The sequence below is a fragment of the Hemiscyllium ocellatum genome, chromosome 23, assembly GCF_020745735.1.
Source record: "Hemiscyllium ocellatum isolate sHemOce1 chromosome 23, sHemOce1.pat.X.cur, whole genome shotgun sequence".
Taxonomy (NCBI): Eukaryota; Metazoa; Chordata; class Chondrichthyes; order Orectolobiformes; family Hemiscylliidae; genus Hemiscyllium; species Hemiscyllium ocellatum.
Window position 1 is genome coordinate 25,773,954 of NC_083423.1, and position 15,468 is coordinate 25,789,421.

Here is a 15,468-nt window from a genome sequence, read left to right on the forward strand (position 1 = left end):
TTTAAAACTCACCATTAATTAGTAACAAGACTTGCTTTCTTACAATGCCTTTCATGATTTCAGGATACCACAATGCACTTTACTTAAAAGGAAATTCGTCACTTGATGTAAAGTCACTTTTGAAATGAAAGAAATGTGACAGAAACTGTTACACACAGTATGCTCCCACAAAAAGCACTGAGATAATGACCAGGCTATTTATTTTTGAAATATTGATTGAATGGTAAATGTTGCGGATAATTCATCTGCAGTGTTTCTGCTAATTTTCTGTCTTTCTTTGTGGATTTCTGAGGTCTGTGCTACAGTGTTAGCATGCCAGTTGCCTTGCATGGACCCTTGGAGTGGTTGCCTCACAGCTTAGAGGAATGTTGCTCCTCTACTCCTTTTCAAAATGGTGCCATGGGATTGCTTCTGAGAGACCAAATGGGACCTTGGTCTAATGTCTGGAGTGGAAGGTAGTTTCTTTCGTGAGGTCAGAAGTGCAAATGTTCACTGATGGTTACATAACATTCAGCAGCATTACTGAAGCAGCCTGTGTCTATATACAGCAAGACCAGAACAATATTCAGATTTGGGCTGATAAGTGGTGTGACTATTGCTTACCACTTAAGTTCCAGGCAGTTAGGTTCTCACTTGTTGGAGAATATAATGTTCTGTGCTTGACATTCAATGGCATTACCATCGTTGAATCCCTAATATCAATATCCTGTGGTTAGCATTGACCAGAAATGATCTAGTCATTATAAATTTTGGAGCCATAACAGCAGGTCAGGCTAGGAATTCTGCAATGATTAACTCCTCTCCTCTCCCCTCTCCCAACCCCTATCCAATATTTACGAGGCACAAGGCAGGAGTGTGATGGGATAACTTCCATTTGTCTGGACGAATGCAGCTCCAACAACACTCTAAAAGCTCACATCATAGGACAAAACAGCCTGTTTGATTGGCATCCCATCTTCAACGTTCACTCCCTCTCTTGCTGCACTGCTTGCTGGATAAAGGTAGCAGTGTGTACCATCTATAAGATACAGTACAGCATTTCATCTCTGACAGTACTTTCTAAATCAGCAACCTCTCCCTCTAGAAAACAAGAATATCTGATAAATAGGAACAACACAAACTTCAGGTTCACTCCAAGCCACAGTGCACCCTGACTTGGAACAATATTGCCATTCTACTTGTCACTGGGGAAAAATTGTGGAACTCCCTTACAGTAAAATGGATGTATCTAGACCGCAAAGACTTGAATAAGATTGTTTGCCATCGCCTTCTCCAGGGCAGTTGGGGATGGGCATAAATGTGGCCTCAGCAGTGACTCTACACATCTTATAAATGAATAAAAGAAAGCATTACCTCTGTACTGTACTAGAGTGTCAGCCTAGATTTTGAACCCAGGTCTCTAGAGTGGGACTTCAATCTTCCATCTTTTGCCTCAGGCAATTGCACTGCCAATGAGTCACAATGAAAGTTGTCTATGAAGTGATAAAAAAGATTTTAAACATTTTTTGCAAACACAATGCAATTTTACAAGTACAAAGTTTGACATTATTAAAGTACGATTCTTCAGATTTCCTGTTCCATCTTGAATTGAAAGATTTCCTGTCCCATCTTAATTTCCTCCAGTTGCTCCGGTTTCCGCCCACAATCCAAAGATGTGCAGGTTAGGTGAATTGACCATCCTAAATTGCCCATAGTCTTCAGGGATGTGCAGGTCAAGTGCATTAGTCTGGGTAAATGTAGAGTAATAGGGTAAGGGAACAAGTCTGGGTGGGTTACCCTTCAGAGGGCCAGTGTGGATTTGATGGGCCAAGTGGCCTGTTCCACACTGTAGGGATTCTGTGAAAAGATTACCAAATGTTTTGGTATTTTTTTTCACCATCTAGAAATGTAGTACAAAATAAGAATAGTGGGCTCTTTCAATTCACTGCTGATTCTGAACTCAAATTATATTCTTTGGTATTCACATATGTCTCCTTGAAAATAATAGAAAAAAGGTTGAGTTAATTTTTCCATGTTATTTTTGAGAACCTATGCAACCCTTGCATTATATAATGTCTCAATTCCTATATTCTATCTTTGAAAGTGACAAAGAAAGAGGAAGTGCTGTGTATATTTATAATGAGTCTACTGGGTAAGTATGACATGCACTTATCTAAAACAGTTGATGCCTCTTAACTAGCTTGTGACTGACGTTCTTGTTGGCAAGTGTCATAAATGTAGATCCCACAGATGCTGAGAGTGATCTGTACCAGGACCCTTTCCAACATTATGCTGACCTATAGTCATGAAGTGAAGCTAATGCTTGTGATAATTTTTTTTAAACTCCATATTCTGCACTTGTTAGCAAGCTGTTAAAATCATTCAGTCACAGTTAATGACTACTGTCATTAAGGATATCAGCATTAGGCCCTTCTTCATTGTTGTCTATGAGATATAGACTTGAGCTGTCCATTCTCACTTGCTTGTAGTTATTTCTTCTGCAATAATGTCTAAGGATCACATTTAACATTGAGTAATAGTTATTGTGCAGAAATATTTGAAATGTTTGATGTGCTTTCCTTCACTTCTGCCATCATTTCCTTACCCAGTTTGCTTATATGGATACATTGCTTAGTATTACTTCATGACTGCATAGACAGTACTGCCCGCTAATATCTTGCCCAGTGGCTCCTGTCTATGTGTGACCATTAACTTGATGTTTTGCTTTGTAACACCCTTATAGTTATTTTGGCTATACCGAGTCAACTCGGTATAGAGCAGGAAATAAACTTGAGACTTTTCTGCCTGAATGGCTCAGTATGATACCGCTCCATTCACCTCATAAGCCACTAGTTAGCATTTGCAAATTTAAAGAAAAGATGAAATGAGAAAAGGCTTTTGACACAGTACCCTGCTTATTCCACTAACCATGTGCATTCTATCTTATATCTCATTCATTTTTTTATTTTCTTACGTCAACTTTCCACATAAGTTCACTCTCGTCATAAAATTCAAATGTTGATCCAATTTCAGTATTCATTTCTGCCTTGTTGCCCCAGTAGTTTTTAACTGGTTTGTCTCATAAAATAATTGATCATCTTTCTCTAAACTTATGCCTATAACCCTGATCCCAGCAAGCACAAATTGTTTTAGCCAGAACTTTATTCCATGTAACTGCTGTTGTGTGGGGATGATAATTCTTCTTCTCTATCACCTCAGTTGAAACTTGTTAATTTATGCTCACCCCCTTCAGTTTTATGTTCATAATCTAAAGGCAATTCTATCTCTTATGTATGCTTCATTAAAATGTGGAGACTAAATCCTGGACTTATTCTTGTTGCTGTTTTCTGCTCTGGGCCCTGGTCTATAATTTGTTGGGAAACTATTAGGTACTTTGAAAATTAGTGATAGACTTAATATATAAGCAGCTAGCATTTCAATATAACTATAAAACTGACTATAAGTTTAGTCACAACTTTACCTGAATGCAAATTAACAACAGTTTTAAATAAATGATTTAATGGTAAGTAAAAGTTTGTGCAAGTAATACATAAGTGTTATCTACTGCAAGCCAGCATCCCACAAAAAGAAAATCATTCACCATGACACTCTGTCTCCTGTAACTCAGCCAATTTGTGCCAATACCACTTTCTCTTTATCTCTTTTAAATTTTTACCTTGCTGACAAACCATTAATGTTGTTCTTTATCACATACCTCATCAGGCATATTGCTCTCACCAATCCTCTCTGTTACCTCATCAGAAAACTGGATGTTAGATTTAATATATAAATATATGTATCTAATATATAACTCAATTAAATTGATTTGCCCTTAAAATTCATGCTGCCTTTCTTTAATTAATGCATCCGTTTCTATATTTTTAACTTTGTTCTAAATTTTATTTATAAATACTTGCCAGTGTTGAGATTAAACTAACTGACCCACAGTTCCTGGGCTTATTTTTGAATAAGAGTGTAACATCTGCATTTCTCTAGTCATAGGAACATGGGAACAAAAGCAGGCTATTTAGTTCCTCAGACCTGTTCCACCAGCCGGTAAGATCATAGCTGACCTGTGGCTTAACTCTGTACACCTTTCTTTGACCCATATACCTTAATATCTTTGCTTAATAAAAACTTTTATCTATCTCAGATTTAAAATTATAGCTAATCTGCTATTGCAGACGACAGTTCCAAATATTTTCCACTCTTTGTGTATGGAAGTGCTTCCTAATTCCTCTCCTAAATGGACTCAGACTATGCCCCCTTGTTCTAGAATCCCCAAACCAGCAGAATTTAATTTATCTTTAGTCAATTGTCTGGCATCCCTCCTATATTTAATAACAATTGGAGATTATGGCAAGGCTCTCCACAATCTCCCCTTTTACATTCATTATCTGCATTAAATACTGCCACACTTTCTCATACTCCCTGTTTATCAATTTTGCACTGTTTCTGTACTTCTTCCTCTTACCATCTTTTTCCTATTTAATAATCTGTAAAAGACTTTTGGGTTCCCTTTTATGTTAACTGCCTGTCTCTTATTGTGCTCTCTCTTTGGTATCTCTCTGATAGAGCCAAGTGCAGCAAAGCAACATTTGGAAAGCCAAAGAGAAATCTGTCATCTCTTTAATGAATATGAATTGAAACATAAGGCATCTAATTCATAGAATTTCCTTTCTCTTGAACATCCAGCATTGAGTTAATATTTTAACTCAAGGCTTTATTTTAAAGCCTTAGATTAGTTAAAGCATTGTGCTGTAGAGTAACACTAAACAGCAGAGTAACACTAAACAGCTGAGGTTACCATGAAGGATTCTCCTTCTCAACCCATCCCCCTGCATGAGGTATGGCGACCCTCAGGTTAAACCACCAACAGTTGTCTCTATGTAATGAAAGTGCAGCCCCATGGTCTAGTAAGTCATGTGCAATTTTACCTTTACCTTTTTACTTAAATATTGGCAATCTTCTTTCAATTCTTATTGAAGGTGTAGAATAAACACAATATCACAGCTTCAGAGCTGGAGCAAGTAATCTGATTGCTACTTTCCAAGCCAGGATCACCTGAAAAGTCTTGTAATAGACTTATTGAGTTACAACATTACCTTGAGTTTAACCATATCAGATTATAACTATTGGCCCATTTCTCTTGACAGTAGTTTTTGTAATGATTCTGCTGTTATCATTTACATCTCCCTTGGACCCACCTTTTGTTATTTTCTTCTCTAGTTACTTTCTCATTTTGCCTTACACCATCAGCTTTTATATCTTCAATTTCTCCTGGCTACCAATGCGACAGAAAGTTTTTTTCTGTTCTCTCCTCACCTCTGTAATGTTTTCTTAGCACTACTGAAAATAGATAACTGACCTCAAGTGTTGGTTCTATTTTTCTCTCCCTATATATGCTATTAGATCTGCTAGGTATTTCCAGCATTTTCTGTTTTTAGATAGAGTCCATTTGATTTAGATGAATATAATCTAGTATCTGAGCCAGATTTCCCATACTAAAACACTACATCATCTCGGCAAATATTTAATTCCAGTACTGAAGGAGTGCTGCAGTTTTGAAAAAATAACCTTTATCTGTTATGTTAAACTGAAGCACCATCTGCTTGTTTTTGTTAGACAGGTGAGTGCAAAAGATTTGATAGCATTGTTTGAAGGGAGATGCCCCAATGTTCTCAATCAACACCTTCAAAAACTAATTAACTGATCTTTCATCATCTCTTCTCTGTTTTTCATAAAGTATCATGTAAATGCAAATTTATTCTTTTCATAGATCTTTAGCAATTTAATCAGACCACTATTTTGGAATCACATTGTCTAAGCGTAGTATAATACAAATGTGGCATAAGTGCTGACTGATTTGATTTTGCAATGTTATACTGCCAGCCGCAAGTAGGACCAATGTAATCCTTTAATTTTCACATCACAATTCAAATGTAAAATTGAGTATTAGCATGTGGATTGATCAAAGGGTATAACCATGACTGACAAGAAAGTACGCACAATATTAACGCTTTTATTTTACAGCCATTATTCTATAATTTGAAATTGAGATAATCAGTATTTACTGAAGTAAAGGTCTGATCTTTGCTGCATGTTATGATATTGCTGGATGTAGCTATGGTATCTAAACTTGCAAGTTCTGAAGTGGATTAGAGACACTGTGAGCTGATTAAAGCACAAGTTGATGACCACAACTTTAATCAGCTCACAAACGTCTATCAGAGAGAACAGTTACTGCAGCCATTATACAGAACTGTACGACAATCCATCGATGTCTATAACAGGACTGATAAATATAATCTTGGAATTCTCTTAAAGGCTATCAGAATTAAAGGCTATTTCTGTAATGAAAAGATATTTGGCAACTTTTTTCATTTACTTATAGATACATGATTAGAAGATACAAGTTATACTAAAAGCTATACTTTTGCTCAATTCTCCACACAATCTTCACTATTTCTTGTCACTTTAGTAATACAGTATGAGGCAAAAGTGGGACTTTTTTTTCGTTGTGATTCAGGGATCATTAGTAACTCAAACGGAAATCAACTTTCAGCTCAATGTCAAAAGGCAGATGATTCTTAAAGGAACTTGGCTGATCTTGAGATTCTTCCAAAATCAACCTATTCCAGCATGTGCAAAAGTCAAGAATGCCTTCAAATTCCAGTATTCTGACTGTGTTAACAAACACGGGAGTCAAGAGACAATGTTTCTGATCAAATTTTCCAAATTGTCCTAATATGAATGTGTTTGCAAATCCCAAAGCACTTTAATGTTTTATCTCCAGTATGAAGTCAGTTAGTGCCTTAGTAATTCAAATTCTGTTTTACTGAAAATTTATGAATCTTTCCTTTTTTATACTACTATATAAAAATATAGGTGAGTGGTGCAGGCACCATCAAGGACTTAAAAAAAAACTGGAGGAGATGAGAAGAAACTGTATTTGTACAAAGGCAGTCCCTTTCCACAGCAACAGATGCTTCTTATTTGTTGATTCAACATTTTGGTTTTGATAAACCTCAAATACTACTCAAACTGATTGCCAAATATTGAAAGGTAGATGAATAAAACATAAGTGGAAAGGATACTTTCTGTTTGCAAAAGTAAACTAAAAACACAAGTTTCGTTATCAAAATGTCATATATTTACTTTCTTTTTCATATGACAGATTACATTTATCCACACTCCGTCTGTCCCTAGCATCATGACACATATTAAGTGCAAATTTGTTCAATGTATGTCTGACTTAACATAATACATTGTCGTACACTTTGCAGAATTTGATTGAGGCTCAGAATTCCCACTGTCTGTCACTATGGAGATCTGTTTTGGTAAATACACAGATAAGGATTATTTTCTTTCCTCAATTTTCTAAATGATATGCTCACTGTAATATCTCTCACTGTTAATCAGTTAATTGTTCATATCTATGAATCTAGCCAGCATAAATAACCAGATTGACCATCCTAAAGTATTATATTTTTGTAATTACTTAACAGCTCTTTAAGAAGTTATTATTTGTGAACGTTTTGATCATATCTCCATGCACTATTTGTCAACAGTTACTTATTAATGATAGCTCACAGTGATTCCTATTTTGAGCAATATCTAAAGATTTTGCATAATTGTACTGAAGATTCTCTTCATACTGTTAGTATTTTTAATATATATTCTGTATAAATATTAGAGCCTGGATAGTGATGGATGGCGTATGTCTGGGGTAGGGAAATGGAGTATCGGCTTTGAAACCCACAAATTTGTTTTTTTCATAGATTGGAGAGTGATTTCTAGTCTCCAGTTGGTCAGGAAACTGTTTAAACCAAGACCAAGTAGACTCTATCCCAAAACTCAGGGATTTTGTAGTGTAGGGTTAGAGTTGTCTAGTGGTCTAATCAGGGGAACCTCATAAGTCTGAGAAATGCTTGAAATTCTACTGAACAACATGTAGCATTGTGAAAGTTCTACTTTCTCCTTAAGTTATTCCAGCCTCTTTTTAGCTGTTGTATTGCTCAAAGCCTAGAAATCCTGGTTGCCAACTGTAAAGCTAACAAAATGGGTTACAGCCTCATTAAAATTAAGTTGTCAACCTGTCTCCTGTCAGTGGGTTGGCTCCCTATCTCCTGCCCTGCCTGTGTGAAACCTGAAAGTGAGTCAGATTGAAGGTCAAAACTCAGACTTGTAAAGTTTCATCTGTACTTAGTGCTGTATCAAGTTGTACCAGGAGTACCAGGAGAAAGTGAGGACTGCAGGTGTTGGAGATCAGAGTCGAGAGTGTGGCGCTGGAAAAGCACAGCAGGTCAGGCAGCATCCAAGGAGCAGAATAACTGAAGTTTTGGGCATAAGCCTTTCACCAGGAATGAGGCTTCATTCCTGGTGAAGGGCTTATGCCCAAAATGTTGATTCTCCTGCACCTCAGATGCTGCCTGACCTGCTGTGCTTTTCCAGCACCACACTCTCGACTCTGTACCGAGAGTACTACATTGGAAGCGGTTCAGAGAAGATTCACTGGCTGATTTCTGGGATGAAGATGCTGCCTTCTTAGGAAAAGTTAAGCAGGTTTTGCCCATGCTCATTGGAGTTTGAAAAAATGAGAGGTGATCTTATTAAAACATGTAAGATTTTGATGTGGCCTGACAGGATAGATGCTGAGGGCATGTTTCCCATCATGGGAATCTAGATCTAGGGCACATTTTAAAATTAAAGTTTTCCCATGTAAGATGGAGATGAAGAGGATTTCTTCTGTTAGGGTGTCATTTGTCTTTGGAATGCCTTCTCACAGTCAGCAATGGAGCTGTGTCATTTGTAAGGAATATATATTTACATTTAAGAACAGTGTGAGCATTTGAAATGTATGGAACTGTTTAGACAGTTTCTGGATTGAAAAGGGTTTGCTATTTAGTTTTACCAAGGAATGAAGCCAACAGCTTCATATGTGCCATAAGCCAGCGACTATGTGTCGAAGAATCAAATAGCGTCAGAGGAAAAGCAAGCAGAGCTTTCTAGGTGGTGTTTATGGCCTTTAGTTATTAGAAAACCTGGAAAGACTACGCGTGCCTCTATGCTAATGGTTGCTGAGCAACCTTTTCAGGATTTGAAATGTTATGGTTTAAACTACCTAAAAACCCCTGAGGCTGAAAATCTCTCTCTCCTAAAATTCTTTTCTCAGTAGAAGTTCCTAAGAACCTGATAAAGTTTCAAAATACAATATTTCTGACTATCGGGTAAAATGTAGAAAACTGGACTGTCACCAATTGCCAAAGACTAAAGTCCAAGTTGATGCCAATCTAGTTTGTTTTCAATCAGAACTGGAGTTTGTCCATTAGCTTATGACAGTCAGCAGTTCAGTTGGACCATGAGCAATCATCAGATTCTACTGCTCATTTTCAGGGTGTGGTCCTCGCGGCTGTTTTACCCTTTGTCTTTGCTTTTAAACCACCATCTCTGCAGAAACTTGTTTTTTTTGTGTTGTGTGAGGTGGTTGTGTTTGGGGTTAGGGGAAAGGAATTTTAATTCCAGATCAGAGCTTGTGTTTGCAATTTGTTTTTAGGAAAAAATCTTACTTGTAATGGATTAAATGAATTATTTTGAGCACATTGAAGAAGTATGGTTAAAAAAAACTCTTTTATTTTAGATAGTTGCACAAGAAAAAAGCAATTGGTGATTTTGGTGACTTGAACAACACATCTGTATTCATGATGCAACTGATAATATAATAGTAGGTCTCATCTCCGCGTACCTCGACACGGTTCTGTCCCCTTAGTCCAAGAACTCCCCACCTACGTTCGGAACACCACCCACGCCCTCCACCTACTCCATGATTTTCGCTTCCCCAGTCCCCATCGCCTTATCTTCACGATGTACACCTCCATCCCCCATCACGAAGGACACAATGCCCTCCGCTTCTTCCTTTCCCGCTGCACCAACCAGTATCCTTCCATTGACACCCTCCTTCGACTGACTGAACTGGTCCTCACCCTGAACAACTTCTCTTTCCAATCCTCCCACTGACTCCAAACTAAAGGAGTTGCCATGGGCACCCGCATGGGCCCCAGCTATGCCTGTCTCTTCGTAGGATATGTGGAACAGTCCATCTTCCGCAACTACACTGGCACCACACCCACCTTTTCCTCTGCTACATCGATGACTGTATCGGCACTGCCTCGTGCTCCCACGAGGAGGTTGAACAGTTCATCAACTTTACCTTCCATCCCGACCTCAAATTCACCTGGACTGTCTCAGACTCCTCCCTCCCCTTCCTAGACCTTTCCATTTCTATCTCGGGCGACCGAATCAACACAGACATCTACTATAAACTGACTGACTCCCACAGCTACCTGGACTACACTTCCTCCCACCCTGCCCCCTGTAAAAACGCCATCCCATATTCCCAATTCCTTCGTCTCCGCCGAATCTGCTCCCAGGAGGACCAGTTCCAATACCGTACAGCCCAGATGGCCTCCTTCTTCAAAGACCGCAGATACCCCCAGACGTGATCGACGATGCCCTCCAACGCATCTCCTCCACTTCCCGCTCCTCCGCCCTTGAGCCCCACCCCTCCAACCGCCACCAGGACAGAACCCCACTGGTTCTCACCTACTACCCCACCAACCTCCGTATACAGCGTATCATCCGCCGTCATTTCCACCACCTCCAAATGGACCCCAACACCAGGGATATATTTCCCTCCCCTCCCCTATCAGCGTTCGCAAAGACCACTCCCTTCGTGACTCCCTCATCAGTCACACCCCCCACCAACCCAACCTCCACTCCCGGCACCTTCCCCTGCAACCGCAGGAAATGTAAAACTTGCGCCCACGCCTCCTCCCTTACCTCTCTCCAAGGCCCCAAGGGATCCTTCCATATCCACCACAAATTCACCTGCATCTCCACACACATCATCTATTGCATCCGCTGCACCCGATGTGGCCTCCTCTATATTGGGTAGACGGGCCGCCTACTTGCGGAACGCTTCAGGGAACACCTCTGGGACGCCCGGACCAACCAACCCCGTGGCTCAACACTTTAACTCTCCCTCCCACTCCACCGAGGACATGCAGGTCCTTGGACTCCTCCATCGCCAGAACATAACAACACAACGGTTGGAGGAAGAGCGCCTCATCTTCCGCTTGGGAACCCTCCAATCACAAGGGATGAACTCAGATTTCTCCAGTTTCCTCATTTCCCCTCCCCCCACCTTGTCTCAGTTGATTCCCTCTAACTCAGCACCGCCCTCCTAACCTGCCATTTTCTTCCTGACCTCTCCGCCCCCACCCCACTCCGGCCTATCACCCTCACCTTGACCTCCTTCCACCTATCACATCTCCATCGCCCCTCCCCCAAGTCCCTCCTCCCTACCTTTTATCTTAGCCTGCTGGACACACTTGCCTCATTCCTGATGAAGAGCTTGTGCCCGAAACGTCGAATTTCCTGTTCCTTGGATGCTGCCTGACCTGCTGCGCTTTAACCAGCAACACATTTTCAACTCTGATAACATAATAGGTCTAGATCTCCAGTGGATTCCTCCCATCACTGTCATAACATATTAAACACATTCAAAGTGATGTGAAATATGTTTTTGATCAATGAGATAATCAAAGGTTGGGGTCTGGTGGCAGTGAAAGGGGGTGGAGAAATGGATGGATTAACGTAGGAAAGTGGATTTAAAGTTACTGTCAAATCAACCATGATGTTCCTGGATGGCAGAGAAGGCTCAAGAGACAAATGGCCTTCTTCTCCTTGTATCTCTCCATGTTCTTATGATTCTTAAATGTGTACATGCCTGTTATTAATAACTATTTCTTTAATGTCACATTTCCTTCATTGTGGTTTGTTCATTGGATCAGTGTTTAAAATGACAGCAAATTTAAATTGAATCAGTAGGGAATGTTCAAAGAAAAGCATAAATTACTCTGGAAATCATAGACATATGCAAACTCTGAGTCACATTCAGCCTGCTAGATTCTACACTTCTCGCTGTTGGATTAAATCTCTATGGGAATTCACTGTTTGATGTGCCAAACAATATGATTTTAGACAATTCCTGTCTTATCAGTTGGCAGTATCCAGTCTAGAAAAGAAATATTTAATTTCATTGAAACCGCCTTGTTCAGTAGAAACAAAGTCTGGCTGGAATCAGCTCTACTTCGTATTCCTATTAATTTTATGTGTTTGTTTTGTGTGTGATAATAAGTTTAAATCATGTGGAGAAATTGGCCTCTCTCAATCGTGCCTCTCAAAAACAATTTAAGACAAGTGTAAAAAAAATGAAAACAGTTTTTTAAATGCCTTGCTTTTCTTCAAGGGTGAAATTTTGTACAATTGACTACAAAATGTAAGGGACATTGCAGGGGTTGGGGAAACATGAGCTTTGGATATTGTACCCACTATGCTATTTGTGGGCATAATGAAGCTGCCACCATCCTTTGTCCCTGCCTGGGGCTAAGGGCCTACTTAGTTTAACTTAGGTTTATGAGATCTAGAGGTACTCTCCCAATTTCCCAACTCTAGACAAGGTTGAATGGAATTTAATGGAGTATCCAACATTAGCCATTTTAGAACCATTATCTTAAACAACAGGTACCATTGTTACATTTTGATTTACTCTGCTGGCCTAAGAAATATTGGACAAGGTTACTTATACATTTTCTTCCATCTTATTTTACAAGGGCCACAGCTACTCAAAGAGGTCAGATCATATTCAAGGATGCCCTGGTTCAACAACTGTGTGAGCAAGGAGGTAAGGAAATGCCACCATTTGTCCTGTTTTATTTCCAAGCAGCATTGTATATATTGTATTTCCACAGCCTATGGAATTTCTGCACCTTGTTTTACTGAAAGATCTTTGCGATTATTTTCTTCAGTTATCCAGGAGAAACTTTCAATTCTATTTATACTGTTGATTTTACAAGTCTTTCCTTGTGATGTTTCTCAACTGATCTTTGGTATTATAATCTTATTGGTTGGGTGGGATCCACAGGAATCAGTTATCATCCGGCATTTGTTAGGGTGGTTCATCGCACTCTAACTTTCGGAGAGATGGACTATTCCATTAAAGGAAACATCACAACAGTATTTTCCCAATTCCAGTCCATACATTCCCATGATACATCAATGATGGTCAAAAGCAGGAAGTATGGCTCATTTTCTCCTTCCATAGCCAGTTCTGATACTACCATAGATTAGCTCATCACTGTCTTAGAGTTGACCAACATCTTCCTGCCCTGTGTGGCTGGACTGTTGAATACCAAATTATTAAAGGAACAGTCTGCAATTATTTTTAGAAGCATTTTTGGTTTGCTTGAAACCAAATTGTTGTATAATGGATCCTCACCTCAGTCACCTTGGTGAAAGATACATCAAATAAGTTTACTGCCCACATCCTCCTCTTAGGTTGGGATGTGAAAGGCCTGATGGTTGAGTGCGATGAATAACAACGATTTGGTAATTTAATGAGAAGAGGTTCTTGTCTTAAACGGTAGTTTATCGCCAGTAGCAATCAGATGTAGGTCATGTTGATATGATAGACATTGTTACTAAGACATTGAGGGAGATCTCAGTATTGGGTCTAACTCCTTTGAGGCCTTTATGGCATCAACATATCAGGTAGTGCTTGATGCACTCTTCAGCATTAATTCTTTCAGAGCCCTATATCTACATAAAATATCTCCCTCCAAGCTTTTATCACATCATTAATATTTGTACATTTTTGGATATAATTGCATTTATGAATGCATCACTTCCTGCAAAGTCTCTGATTTTACAAATGCAGGTGGTTTGGACATTTCATTATTATGCCAGAATATGTTCTCCTCCTTGAAGATTAGTATATCTCTAAGTTGAAGATTGCTGATTCTGCCACTGTTCTTCTAAGCTGGATCCCTTAACCTTTAATTTCTTAGATTTCCTTTGCAGAGGACGTTCCTACTAAAACTGAGAAATGCTCCATCACAATCTCTAAAGGATCTTTAATTTTTTGCAAGTCATTTGAGGATGGTGACTGTGTTGTTGAAACAGGTGTTTTCTTTCTTGCATTATCCTGGATTTTTGAATCAGACAATTTCTTTTTGATAGTATCCCTAATCTCTGAACCAATCAGTTTTTTGGAACAGTATTCTGGATCTACAAACCAGACAATTTCTTTTTGATAATATCCTGGATCTCTGGACCAGGCAATTTCTTTTTGACCATGCCGTTAACCTGTGAACTATGCACTACACCTATAATCTGTGTGATTGCACTGTTGTAGGCTGCAAATAGTTTTTCTTCTGCTATAGTACACTGTCTGATAACGTAGTGAGAATTGCCTCCTTTGCAAACTTAAAATTTGGGTCCATGGATATAAAGGTCTTCTTGCCAAAACTCTTGGCTTTGATCACCTATTTATCCTCAGAATTCCTTTGGTTTTTCTTGTAAGATGGGAAGATAAATGATGAATTTACCCAATGAATCTACATGGACACAGACAGGTTAAATGAACGGGCATACAAGTGGCAGACGGAATATACATGAGAAAATATGAGGTTATGAACTTTGGCAGGAAGAATAGAGCTTAATGTTATTTAAATGAAGAAAGAATGTAGAAAGCTGCAGCACAGAGGGATTTGGGGATCCTTGTGCACAAATCGTAAGATGTTGTTATCCAAGTTCAGCAGGTAATTGGAAAGGCAAATGGAATGTTGCTTTTTATTTCTAAGGAAATGGAATGTAAGAATGAGCAAGTCTTCCTAAAACTATATAAAGTACCGGTCAAACCATACCTACAAGATAGTATAGATCCCCTTTTTTGGCAGACTTCAGGACCAAAGGTCATAATTAATCTCAGAGTAAGTGGGCGGCGTGGTGGCGCAGTGGTTAGCACTGTTGCCTCACAGCGCCTGAGACCTGGGTTCAATTCCCGACTCAGGTGACTGACTGTGTGGAGTTTGCACGTTCTCCCCGTGTCTGCGTGGGTTTCCTCCGGGTGCTCCGGTTTCCTCCCACAGTCCAAAGATGTGCGGGTCAGGTGAATTGGCCAGGCTAAATTGCCCGTAGTGTTAGGTAAGGGGTATATGTAGGGGTATGGGTGGGTTGCGCTTCGGCGGGTCAAAGGGCCTGTTTCCACAGTGTAAGTAATCTAATCTAATCTAAATGGTGGCCAAATTAAAAACATAGATGAGGAGGAATTTCTTCTCCAAGGGTAGAGAATTTGTGGAATTCTTTCCCACAGAGGGTTGTAGAGGATTTGTTATCAAGTATTTTAAGGCTGGGGTAGACTGATTTTTGGTTATGGAATCGAAAATCACAGAGAAAGAAACAGGAAGTGGTGTTGCAGATCAGCTTGTTTCTCTGGCAATTTTATTTCTGCTGCCAAGTTTTCTAAATGTGAATACTAACTTGAGTTGCTTTAAAAGATCTCAGTCCTATGATACAACAATACTGCTATTGCATGCTGATGCTGCATGCAATAAAAATGGAGCATTCCGACTTTATACAAATAAAATG

The 15,468-nt window shown here is 39.3% G+C and overlaps 1 protein-coding gene across 1 annotated transcript in view; it reads left to right on the forward strand.

The window, feature by feature from the left end:
• Window positions 1–15,468, forward strand: part of reln (reelin) — a 376,824-nt gene that overhangs the window by 95,921 nt on the left and 265,435 nt on the right. Inside the window, exon 4 of the mRNA XM_060843157.1 lies at window positions 12,654–12,724. Coding sequence (XP_060699140.1) covers window positions 12,654–12,724 — 71 coding nt within the window. The remainder of the gene's footprint in view (window positions 1–12,653; window positions 12,725–15,468) is intronic.